A 13,683-nucleotide genomic window follows, 5' to 3' on the forward strand; every position below is an offset into this window, starting at 1 on the left:
ATGTCACTAAGTTCTCTCTACCCTATACTCTTTCTGGTGGTATCATCAGCAAATTTGTAAGTCAAGTTAGAGTTGAATTTGGCCATAGAGTCTTGAGTGTATAAGGAGAATAATAGGGGGCTGAGTATGCTGTCTTGCAGGCCACCTGTCTTGAGGATTATCATGAAGGAGGTGTTGTTGTCTATCCTTACTGATTGCGATCTGTGGGTCAGGAAGTCAAGGATCCAGTTGCAGAGTGGGGAGCAGAGTTGACTTAAAATGTCATGATATTCAAGAATATGAGCCTAGTGCTGAAAAGTGGAATTAGGGTTGCTTTAGGATAACATTGTCAGTGCAGACTTGAAGGGCTGAAGGGAACTTTCTGTACTTTTCTTGTTTTATAAGACTCGAGCATCTTCAGCTGCTTTATCAATGACATTCCATCCATCATAAGATCAGGACTAGGAATGTTTGCTGAGAGTTGCATAATGTTTGACACCATTCACACCTAATCGGATGCTGAAGTAGATTGTGACTAAATTCAACATGATCTGGATAATACCTAGGTTAGGATTGACAAGTAACATTCACATAGCACAAAAGTGCCAAGATTTGACCATCTCCAATGAAAGAAAATCTGATCTAAAATCAAACCCTTGAAATTTAATGGCACTAACATCACTGAATCTGCCATTAACTACATCCTGGGCGTTACTGAATAATCGAGGTGGCATGGTAGCTCAGTGGTTATCACTTCTGCCTCCCAGCACCAGGGACCCGGATTCAGTTACACCCTTAGGTGACGGTTTGTGTTGAATTTGCACATTCTCTCCTTGTATGTGTGGGTTTCCTCCTACAGTCCAAAGGTTGCAGGTTAGATGGATTAGCAATGGGGAATGCAGGGATAAGGTAGGGGGCAGGTCTGGGTGGGCTACTTTTTGGAGGGTTGGTGTGGACTCGATGGGCCGAATGCCTGTTTCCACACTGTAGCGATTCTATAAAACCACTTCCTATAAATTCACTATTGTCCTCTTTGGAAGGAAATCTGCAGACCTAACCTGGTTTGGCTTACATGTGACTCTGACTCACAGTAAAGTAGTTTACTCTTTTTTTGTGCAGCTGTGATGGGCAATAAATGCTGGCCTAGCCAGTAATGTCCTCATTCCATAGATGAATATAATATTAAAAGAAACTGAATTGGATTCGCATATAAATACAGTGACAGCAAAAGCAGGTCAGAGGCCTGAAATCCTGCAGCAAGTAACTCACCTCCAGACTCCTTAAACCCTGTCCACCATCTACAAGGCACAAGTCAGGAGTGTGATGGGATACTCCCCACTTACATGGGTGGGTGCAGCTCCAACAACACTCAAGAAACTTGACACCATCCAAGGCAAAGCAGCTCGCTGGATTAGCACCACATCTACAAACATCCACTCTCTCTATCACTGATGTGGAGGTGCCGATGTTCAACTGGGTTGGACAAAGTCAGAAGTCACCCAACACCAGGTTAAAGTGCAACAGGTTTATTTGAAATCACAAGGTTTCTGAGTGCTGCTCCTTCGACCTGACAAAGGAGCAGCACTCCAAAAGCTTGTGATTTCAAGTAAACCTGTTGCACTATAACCTGGTGTTGTGTGATTTCTGATACCCTCTACCACTAATGCTTGGTAGCAACATTGTGTACTATCTCCAAGATGAACTGTGGAAATTCATCAAAGATCTGTGGACAGCATCTTTCAAACCCATGATCTAGAAGGCAAGGGCAGCAGAAACATGGGAACACTGACACATGCAAGGTGCCCTCAAAGCCACTCAGCATCCAGACTTGCAAAGAAACCACCGTTCCTTATGTGTCGCTGGGTCAGGAGCCTGGAACTCCCTCCCGAAGAGCATTGTGGGTATCCTGACACTGTAAGGACAGCAGTGGTTCAAGAAGGCAGCTGACAAGCACCTTCTCACTGGCCATCACAGGGATGGACAATGCTGGCCCAGCTAGTGATGAGCACATGCCATGAGTGAATTTCAAACATTTGTTGGACAATAAATGCTGGCCCAACTAGCGATGCCCACATCCCACAACTGAATAAAAAAAGGACTGAAATTCATTTTCAAAGGTTCATCTTGTAAAGGTAGCTATTCTCATTTCCTACATCCAACACTTTCATTGCTGCATGTTTATCTGCCCATTCTCTACATTTCATTTGTGAACCTTTCAAATGCTCTTGTGCTGTAGATAAATTTAAATGTACTTAACACAGTAGATTAATTTGGATAATCCCTGAAAGCAAATAGTTAGAAATCTAATCCATTATCCCAGTCCTGTGGACATTTGTGACACTATGCCTTACTCATGAGTTGGAAGGTCTGATGGGATCTCTCCAAAGCTCCCTGTGTTTAAGGATGGTAAGCAATTGACATAAATTGTTTTGTACCAAATTGCTCATGATTTCCTCGAAAACTTTAGACCTAAACTTGGAACCCAGATCAGACTACTTCTCAATTGGATGTTCAGAATGCATTAAAAAAATTACTTTTCCACCATAACTCCAGCTGTAATGGTCCTTTAAAGGAACAACTTCTGGGAATTGGGTTGTCATTTACATAATTGTAAGGATATACTGATGTCCTACTTCCATTTTTGGCAATGGTCATACACAATCCACTGACACTCACTAAATGGTTCTTCAGAACTGGTATAGGTATCAAAGCTGCAGGTCTAAATGCATGTTGAAATTTTCCAACCACCTGACATATATAACACGTTATACAGAACTTCTGTTTCTATATCTTTATGTAAGGTCTGGGAGCACTCAAAACAATACTTTTCACTGTATCTCGGTATATGACCATAAATCAAATCAAGACTATAATGTCCAACAGCAGGTTACTCCCAAACCTTGTGCACACCAAAGTGTCTCCAGAATGAAACAGGATCTGAGCGAGAGCAGATTGAAGACAAAGGTGTATTTGTGATGCACTGGAATCTGCTCCTCTTTGCATGGGGTAAGGATGCTTTTTCTTTAATTATCTTGTACATGGGATATAGTGGCTCAGGCAAAGCAGCACTTATCGTCCATTCTTAATTACCCCTTGACCTGAGTGGCTTGCCACTGGCCAGTTAAGAGTTTACCACATTGCCAAACCAGATAACTTCTGCAGATTTCACTCCCCTCAATGGACCTTAGTGAACCACATGGGTATTTACAGTCATCAACATGAATCTGATTAGACTAGCTTTTAATTCCATTTTTTATTGAATTCAAATTTCACCATTTGGCCATAAGACCTATAAGACCATAAGACATAGGAGCGGAAGTAAGGCCATTCGGCCCATCGAGTCCACTCCGCCATTCAATCATGGCTGATGGGCATTTCAACTCCACTTACCCGCATTCTCCCCGTAGCCCTTAATTCCTTGTGACATCAAGAATTTATCAATCTCTGCCTTGAAGACATTTAGTGTCCCAGCCTCCACTGCACTCTGCGGCAATGAATTCCACAGGCCCACCACTCTCTGGCTGAAGAAACGTCTCCGCATTTCTGTTCTGAATTTACCCCCTCTAATTCTAAGGCTGTGTCCACGGGTCCTAGTCTCCTCACCTAACGGAAACAATTTCCTAGCGTCCACTCTCTCCAAGCCATGTATTATCTTGTAAGTTTCTATTAGATCTACCCTTAATCTTCTGAACTCCAATGAATACAATCCCAGGATCCTCAGCCATTCCTCGTATGTTAGACCTACCAGTCAAACAGCTACTTTGCATTGGGTGGTGTCTAGCTTTTTGACTGTTGTTGGAGCTGCACTCATCCAGGCAACTGAAGAATATTCCATCACACTCCTGATATGTGCCTTGTATATTGCAAACAGGCTTTTGGTCAGTCAGGAAGTGAGTTACTTGCTGCAGAATTCCCAGACGCTGAACTGCTCTTGTATCCAGTATTAGTATTGGCTAGTCGAGTTCATTTTCTGGACAATGCTAGTTTCCATTGAGAGTGGGTGATTCAGCGATGATTACACCACTGGATATCAAAGAGGTGTGGTTAGATTCTGTCTTGTTGGACGTGGTCAATACATAGGACAAATGTTGCCTACTGTTGATCTATCCAAGCCGGGACAATGCCCAGGTCTTGCTGGATTTGGACACGGACAGCTTCAGTATTTGAGGAGTCCTGAATGGTGCTGAAATTTTGCATTCATCAGTGACCATCCCCATTTCTAATTTTATGATGGAGGGAATGTCTTTGCTGAAGATAATTGGGTCGAGTTCACTACCTTGAGGAACTCCTGCAGAGATGTGTTGGAGCTGAGATGACTGACCTACAGCAAACAAAACCATTTTCCTCCTTGCCAGGTGTGACTCAAGTCAGTGGAAAATTTCTCCAATTCCCATTGAAACCAGTTATGCCAGGACTCCTTGTTGCCACACTCAATCAAATTGTGCCTTGATGTTAAGGATAGTTTAGGAGCGAGTTTGAGGGCATCAGGGTGTGATTGGGCCGATGTTTTGATGCAGTAGTGAAGTCAGGTCTTAATTTGGGGGGAGAGAGTGATTTCGGGAAGGGTTTGGGGGGTGAGTGTGTTTTTAATTCACCATGGGATGTGGGTGTGGCTGAATTGACCAGCATTTATTACCCATCTCTAGTTTTCCTTGAGAAAGTGTGGGTGAGCAACTGTAGATAGACCCACAATGCCATTAGGAATGGAATTTCAGGATTTTGACCCAGCGACACTGAAGGAACAGCAATATACAGAACAAGGGTCTAGATTAGACAAGTGCTAGAAAAGCACAGCAGGTCAGGTAGCAGCCGAGGAGCAGGAAAATCAACGTTTCGGGCAAAAGTCCTTGCAGAACAACCTCGGTTATCCGAATGTCAGTTATCCGAATGTCGGATTATCCAAAACCAGCTCCCGTAAAAACATTATCCAATATCCGAACAGTCAGTTATCCGAACAAAAACTCCCTGCCCATCTCTTTCGGATAATCAAGGTTTTTCTGTATTTCGAAGTCAAGATGGTGAGTGGCTTTGAAGGAAACTTGCAAATGGTAGTATTCCTATGTATCTGCTGCCCTTGTCCTGCTGGGGGTTGGCAGTGTTCTTGGGTTTAGAAGATGCTGCCTAATGTGTACTGATAAATTTTTGCAGTGCATCTTGTAGATAGTACAGACTGCTGCTACTGAGTGTTCGTGGACATGATGCCAATCAAGTGCGCTGCTTTGGCCTGGATGGTGTCAACCTTCTTGAGTGTTGTTGGGGCAGCACTCATCCTAACAAGTGAGGAGTATTCCATCTACAAGACGTGTGTCTTGTAGATAGTGGACAGGTTTTGAGAAGTCAGAACGTGAGTTACTTGCTGCAGGATTCCTAGCCTCTGATCTGCTGTTATAGCCACTGTATTTATATGACTGGTCTAATTCAGTTTCTGGTTAATGGTAACCCCCAGGATATGGATAATGGGGTTTATTATGATGGTAATGCTGTTGAATGACATGGATTAGGTTGTCTCTTTGGTGATGGTGGTTGCCTGGCATTTGTGTTGCTTGAATATTACTTGCCACTTTTCAGCCTGAGCTTGAATATTGAACATTGTGTAGTCATCAGTGTATATCCCCACTTCTGACCTTATGATTGATGAAGGCCATTGACAAAGCAACTGAAGATGGTTGGACCTACGACACTATCCTGAGGAACTTCTACAGAGATAGCCTGGAGCTGAGATGACTGACCTCCAACAACCACAACTATCTTTCTATGTGCTGGGTATGATTCCAATCACTGGAGAGATTAAGCGCTGATCAGTTTATTCTGCAGTTTTGCTGAGGTTCCTTGATGCCACACTTGGTTGAATGCAGCCTTGATATCAAGAGCTGTCACTCTCCCCTCCCCTCTGGAATTCAGCTCTTTTGTCCATGTTTGAACCAAGGCTGTAATGAGGTCAGGAGCTGAGTGGCCCTGGTGGAACCCAAACTGGGCATCAATGAGCAAGCTATTGCTGAGTAGATGAGGCTTAATAGCAATATTGATGACACCTTCCATCACTTTACTGATGATCAAGAGCAGGCTGATGGGACGGTAATTGGTGGTTGGTTTTGATCTGTTTTTTGTGTACAAGACATACCTGGACAATTTTCCACATGTCAGGTAGATGCCACTGTTGTAACTGTACTTGAGCAGCTTGGCTAGGGGAGCATCAAGTTCTTGGGCACAAGTCTTCAGTATGTGACGAAACTGATCCTTTAACAAGGTTATGGTGTCCTTGGCTCTTTTTTTCAGAGAGGTCGTACATGACACAAACTCCGAAAAGTCTGGAGGTGAAGGGTTTTAGGGCCAATTTGATAATTGCTAACAGAGGCTGCCAAGTTTAAAAAAAAAACACTTGGACAAGAAAGGGGAGTGGCTAGTTCTCCATACTCAGCTTTGATCTGGTTTGATTTGGTTTTTAGCAGTAGTGTGGAAAAAAGCTGATGGACCTAAAGAAGCAGGTTCAGGCTAGTACTCTCTCTCTGACCTCAATCCTGTAAGAAGCTGTATTTGATTTTACCTTTTGTGCCAAAGGGTGTTTATGGGGATTATTGCAAGTATTTAGAACAGCGTCATTTTAGGTTGGGATGATCTGTTGGTTTTTCGAATAGGTTAAGATATTCGGTACTCTGTTTTCTGGTGTTTGTGTTTCAATCAGTAATATTGTCAATAAGTTCTGTTTTGTTTAAAACTAAGTGAGTTGACCAGCTAATTCTCTCGTGGAATATACACTTTACACCTGCTTAAAACAATTAGAAAAGTTAGGATCTGGGCTACTTTCTTGAAACATTTTGAGGGGTCCGGCGTGGTCCATAACAAGTACCATTGCCGGAATGTTTTCAGGGTCCGTGGCCCTTGTAGTATCTGATGCCTTCAGCTGTTTCTTGATACCACATGGAGTGAATCAATTTGGATGAAGACTGGTATCTGTAATGCTGGGGACAACTGGAGGAGGCCGAGATGAATCCTCCAATCAGCACTTTTAGCTGAAGATTGCTGTGAATGCAATTTTTTTTTGCCCTGATGTGTAAGGCTCTTCCATCATTGTGGATGGGGATATTTGTAGAGCTTCCTCCTCCAAAGAGTTGTTTAATCAATCACCACAGTTGAACTGCAGAGCTTAGATCTGATCTGTTAGTTGTGATCGCTTAACTCTGTTTAGGGAAGGAGTTTGGTGTGGTGAGGTCAGGAAAGGGTTGAAGTTCATGTTTTGGGGGATCAGGTTGGGGATTTTAGTGAAGTGAAGTCAGGGTGACGTTTTCAGGAGTGAGGTGGGAACGAAATTGGGAAAAGGGGTTTGAAGTCATGAAGGGGAAGTGTAGACAAAGGTCAGGGAGGAAACATAGAAACTAGCTAAAGAGGGACACATTCTGCTGCTTTTGTGTTTTTGACTGAAGCACTGAGTATGAGAATTTCTGTCATAGGTCGATGTCAGGACAACCGCTCTGGCTTTGGCAATCACTGACTCTGAGTTGTCAGATGAAGAGGCTTCCATTCTGGAAAGTGGAGGATTCTCGATGTCCCGGGGAGCAACACCACAACTAACAGATGTATCAGAAGGTAATTCAAGCTTCTGCAATTGTTTTTGTATTTTCACAGAATCCCTTACTACAGAAGGAGGCTGTTCAGCCCATTTTGCCTCTGCTGTGAAAAATTAGTCGCAGTCATCGTATTCCCTTGTTCCTTCCCATTGGTGATGTAAATGTCCTCCCTTTCATATCTATCCTGTCACTACAAAGAGTTACCATTTCACATCTTTCAAAACATTTCTCATTTCACCCCACATTCTTGGGAGGGAAATGGTCTTCAGGCTATTGTGAAGAGCAAGGGGTAAGGGTCTTTATTTTTTCATTTATTCACGGGATGAGGGCTTCGCTGGCTACTCAGCATTTATTGCCCATCCCTACTTGCCCAGAGGGCAGTTAAGAGTCAACCACATTGCTGTGGGTCTGGAGTCACATATAGGCCAGACCAGGTAAGAATGGCAGTTTCCTTCCTAAAGGACATTAGTGACCCAGATGGGTTTTTCCAACAATCCGACAATGGATTCATGGTCACCATTAGATTCTTAATTCCAGATATTTTATTAAATTCAAATTCCACCACCTGCCATATCAGGATTCAAACCCAGATTGCCATAATGTTTTCTGGGTCTCTGGCTTAGCAGTCCAGTGATAATACCACTCGGCATTGCCTCTCCTAATCTATTGGTTGGCTCCTTCAGAAAGCCAGCACACAGATGAATGACCTTGTGTGCAGTAAGATTCTATCATTACCCTCCTTTGATTTCAGATCTGGACCAGCAGAGCCTGCATAGTGAGCCAGAAGAAGCTTTTGCGAAAGACCTGCCGGAGTTTCCCTCGGTGGAGGACTTATCTGGTGATGGAACTCCCTCTCAGATCTCGACAGGGTTATCACCAGAGACCTGTAGCACTCAGGACTCTCAATTCTTCGTTCAGACACTGAGCTCCCCTCTGCACTTTGTAAATACACATTTCAATGGGAATGGGGCAACAATGAACATGCCAAAGACTGGCCAAGCCTCTGCTCTAAGCTTGACTCTAGAGGCCTTCAGTGAGGAGATTGTAACCTCAGCAATTACCACAGTGGTTCAGAATACACTGAGCGCCCTGCTTTCTAACCCGTTGACAGGAGACCAGTCTGAGAGCTCAGAATTTCTTTCTACTGAATCACAGCAGGATCTCTCCCAGGCAGGATTGATGGAATTGAACCTGACAGAGGTAGAATCTCATGACGAAGTGGATGATTTTGAGGTGCTGGACCAGGGGGAGTTGGATCAGCTGGACACAGAGCTTGGGCTAAACGAGCAGCTCCAGCAGGTGCAAAAAGGACAGAGTATGTCACAAGTTACAGAAGCTGAGCTACTAAGGCAGAGTTAGTGGCAGCAGCTAGCCTGTAGATTACTGGGTTAGTTAGAAAGGCCTCATATGTCCCTCATTGTGTGGCATTGCACTTCCCTGAATTCATACCTAGACCCTCAATGTGTGTGGTACTGCCATCTACCGAGCCCTTTTCCTTAGTGCACAGTGCTATTGCATCTCAGTCCCTCGTCCAAAGAGCTTGTTCAATGGGTATGCAATCCCACAAAAGCCCGTCTTCATTACATGAGCAACAATGTTAACATAGTACTAAGCATATTAAAATTATTCACTAGGCTTTCTTCACTTGATTATTGCTTTGTTGGATGTGGTACTGAACACCACACAATCTGAAAGACCCAGAATGCATCTCCAGCCTGTGCTGAATGAACCGATCTGACTCAATGTGGCGCTAATCCATATGCACACATGTTTGCTGATCCCACCTCGTGTGGCAGTGGGAGATCTAACTGATCTCAACTGCCCTCGTTAAGAAGGTGATGATACCTGTGTGATGTACAAAGAGTGCAAAAGAATGACTTGCATCCTTATACACCTTTTTTGGTCTCAAGATGTCCAAAGAATATTTACAGGCAATGAAGCACTTCTGAAAGGTAGTCATTGTTGTAATATAGGAAATATGGGAACCAATTCGTAAAGAAGATCCTACAGCAGGAATATGCTAATGTCCACTGTTGTGTTTTTGTGAAGTTGGTCAAGGGTTGAGTATTAGAAGACCTTGTCTACTTTAAAGAAGATCTTCCACATCTAGTTGTGAGAGCAGGTCTGAAAGACAGCACCTCTAACAATGCAGCTCTTCCATTGTAGGTGCTAAGGTGCAATTGCTTCAGGTGTTTTCAAGATGTTGAGAAATCTGAGATTTCATGACCAAAATTATGCAGAAAGTACTTCACCAATGATCTGTAAAGGTGTATCATGACTTTCTTATTCATTTATTCAGCACTTGTGTTTACAAAGCTGCATCTCCTATACACTTACTTCAACATCCTTATTAACTTATCCTGTCACTTTTAAAGATTTGCGAGTATTTTTCCCAGGTCTCTTTTGGCTTAGACCTTATCAAAATGAGGCCATCTAGACTTTACTACATTTCCAAGTTTCCAAACTTCACACTCATTGTATTAAACTGTGTCTGCCATTTGTCAGCCCATTTCACCATTCCGCACGTCTTTCTGAAATCTCTTGTCCCGCTCACTATTTACTACATTGCAAACTTTTATACCATCCGCAAACTAAAACTGCACATCCTACATGCAAATCCAGACCATTCGTATTTGATATTCTGATATCAATTATGAGAAGTAATGTAAGTCCAATTCTCATTCTTAAACTCCCCTTGATCAGCGACCAATGATTCACATTCTCTGGAGTAGCAGGTAAGGGATGCTGTAACTGGAACAAAGAAATGGGGACATGCAGATAGAGTCTCTTTGTTCAAATGGGGAGAGGAATGAACAGAATTTACAGTTTAGGTAGTTTAGTGCCAGTGGCAAAGCGGTTAAAGAAAATAATCTGGAAAAATATTGGTTAGTAAATAAGATATTCTTAATATTGTTGAAGATGGTGTTGAATGAGCTTTTAACAGAAGTAGCAGAGTGGTTGATGATTAGTAGAGAAGTTGAGATTTAAATATATGGATTTAAAAAATGCAAAGAGACTGATACCAGGAAGCAGTTTTGGAGCAGGGCTTGAGCGGGTTGTATCTGCAAAACAGGCTCAAGACGAATTGATAGAGGCTGCTTTTCAGGTAGGGACTCCACCAGAAATGCTCATGGCTGACTTACAGTTTAGCACATGTTCTACCTCACCTGCCTCTGTTAAAGCCTATGTTTTTCACCAAATGTTTGGTCATGGGAACTCATAGTTCCTTATGTGGCTCTGTCTGTCTTACTTTGTTTCATGATGCTACAGGAAACACCTTGGGACAGTTTATCAGTTAAAGGTGTTATGTAAATATAAGTTATAGTTGTCAAGTTCACAGGAGTTTGCAAAAGATGGCTGTGTGATCAGTGTCAGTGATGGGGATCTGGGTCTTACGATTCCGGAGATGAGTTTTACAAGTGAACAATTAACTTCTCCTCCAGGTTGCAAAAGCACTTGGATGTGGAAAAGGCAACAGCTAAAACTAGGGCCTATTTCTTTTTAATCAACCTGTTCAGAGATTTTATTACACACCTCTGGAGCAGGTGGGACTTGAACTCAGGCTTCTATAGTACAGGGTATGGACATTACCACAAGAAGGCCCCAGCTAAGACTGTGATATGCCCAGCTACTGATTAAAATAATAATCACAGTCCAATTGGAAGATTGGAGCCATTAATGTAATCAATGTTTAAGAGCAATAAAGACAAAATACTGTGGATGCTGGAAAATTGAAACAAACACAAAGAGTGCTGGAGAAACTCACCAGGTCTGACAGCATCTGTGGAGAGAGAAACTGAGTTTACATTTCAAGTCCAGTATGACTTCTTCAGAATTGACACTTAAGAGCAAATTAGTTGCTGGCCTTCATCAAACAAAGAACTGGTTGTATTCAATCCCTGTTCCAGATTTTTAACCTCTGAACTTGTTCACTGCCCTAGGAAGAGTACAAAAGTCATGGAGGTGATACAGCACCTTTATAGCCTGAGACCTGGTTGGTTCTAAGCTGGACAATCATGTTCAGTTCTAAACTCTGTACGTGAAGGGGGATGTTAGAATCTTGAAGATGCTGCAGAGGAGAATAATCAGAATGGAACCAGGGATGAACAACATCAATGAATGTGGAGAGTCTGGCATTGTTTCCTTAGAGCAGGAAAGATCAGAGGGGATGGGCTAATTGGACTTAATAGCTTTCAGGTGTCCTGTTCTAGGGTAGTTAGAGTGCACTGTCCCCATTGAACACTGAGGAAATAAAATATGGGGAGCCAAGAAATGACAGAGGAGTGGCAGCAATGGTTTGCATCAGGTCTTCATAGTTGATGACTATGACTAATATTCCAAATTTACTAAATATTCAAGGGGCAAAAGGAGGAGAGGAGAGTAAATTAATACAATAATTATCACTAGAGAAAAAAGTCCTAGAGAAACTAAAGGGGTGAAGATTGTTAAGTCCCCTGAACTTGATAGGATGCAACTGAGGCTATTAAAGGAAGTAGCCTGTCCTGTCCTGAGCAAGGACCATTCATTGTGTCAGTTCAAAACTTGCCATTTGACAGAAGGGTTTGTCACAGAGGGCTTTTGATGACTTCCCATTGTTTCCCATTCTTTGATCCAAAAGACATCTGCTGGTAGATATTAAAATGTGAAAACGGTAGACCGAGTAATCAAGGGTAAGAGGTAAGTGGACTACATACAAAGAAAAGTTAAAGTGATTAAAATTGGCAAAAAGGCAAGCCTCAATGCTCTAGACATTAGTGTATAAAGCATTCAGAACAATATAGACAAACGGATAACTCAAATTGACCTCTAATTCTAGATTGTCTCATAAAGGGAAATCAATCTCTTCATGGATACTTTCTCAATCCCCTTTAGCATCTTAATTATCTCAATTAGATCACCTCTCATTCTTCTAAACTTCAGGGAATATTAGCTTGAACTGCTCAATCTCTCTTCCTAGGACAACCTCCCCCCCCCCAATCTCTGGAATTAGTCTTGTAAACCTCCTCTGAACTGCCTCCAATGAAACTATATCCCTTGTCAAGTAAGGACACCGTACGCAATACTCCAGGTATCCATGTAGATGTGCAGTTCTTTTTCAGCACTTTGACAGGATCTGGTTTCGGAGAGATTCAGTGTGATGCACTATGTGCAGCTGTAGTCTTTCAACTTTGTAGAACTTCTGTTGAGGATCTGAACTGGGTGCAGAAGGATGGAGCTTGGGTGACATAACTAGCATAGATGAACTTGTGAGACATAACTGTGTATATATTAAACATTCCTGAAGAAGGGCTTATGCCCGAAACGTCAATTCTCCTGTTCCTTGGATGCTGCCTGACCTGCTGTGCTTTTCCAGCAACACATTTTCAGCTCTGATCTCCAGCATCTGCAGCCCTCACTTTCTCCTCCTATGTATTAAACAGCCTTGCCTTACTAGGCTTGTGGTGCAACAGTAGCGCATCTATGTGTAGGGCAGAAGATTGCATCTTAAAATGATGACACTCATGCTGATTTATTACATCTCAAGATCAGCGTAGTTTTGTGGTGTGTAAGTCAGGAATGTGATGGAAAACTTTGGGTGGGCTCCAACAACACTCAAGAAGCTTGACACTCTCCATTGACATCACATCCACCACCTTCAGCATTCACTTCCTCCACCATTGATTCACAGTGGCAGTAATGTGTACCATCTACAAAATACATTACAGTAATTGATCAAGTTTCCTGTAACAGCACCTTCAAACTGTTGACCTTTATCACTGAGACAGTGACAGCAGATTTGGTGGAACACCACATCACATGTAAATCCCCTTCAAGTCACTGTTGATGCTGAATTGACAATATACCACCATTCCTTCAGTGTCATTGGGCCAAAATCTTAGAACTCCCTCCCTAACAGCATTGTGGATGTCCCTATACCCTAAATGGTTCAAAAATGCAGCCCTCTGCCAACTTTGCCAAGGCAATTAAGGATGGGCAAGAATTACTGGCCAGGTCAGCAAAACTCGCACAAATCCCTTGAATAAATAATAAAAATACAGGTGCACAAATCACTATAGCCTCATTTGAGAATGCAGTTAAAGTATATAGTATTTATTAATAGGGACATCAAAATATATTTTATGCTAGCAGTATTTCGAGG

At 42.5% G+C, this 13,683-nt stretch overlaps 1 protein-coding gene across 1 annotated transcript in view; it reads left to right on the top strand.

Moving 5' to 3' along the window:
• retreg2 (reticulophagy regulator family member 2) overlaps positions 1-9,179 on the top strand; it is an 87,963-nt gene extending 78,784 nt beyond the window's left edge. Inside the window, exons 8-9 of the mRNA XM_043694413.2 lie at positions 7,428-7,563; positions 8,296-9,179. Of these exons, the coding sequence (XP_043550348.2) occupies positions 7,428-7,563; positions 8,296-8,903 (744 nt within the window). The 3' untranslated portion in view covers positions 8,904-9,179. The remainder of the gene's footprint in view (positions 1-7,427; positions 7,564-8,295) is intronic.
• Positions 9,180-13,683: the final 4,504 nt, after the last annotated feature.

The sequence above is a fragment of the Chiloscyllium plagiosum genome, unplaced genomic scaffold (genome assembly GCF_037043375.1).
Source record: "Chiloscyllium plagiosum isolate Xiang-an unplaced genomic scaffold, Cpla_swu_hap1 HiC_scaffold_7, whole genome shotgun sequence".
NCBI lineage: Eukaryota > Metazoa > Chordata > Chondrichthyes > Orectolobiformes > Hemiscylliidae > Chiloscyllium > Chiloscyllium plagiosum.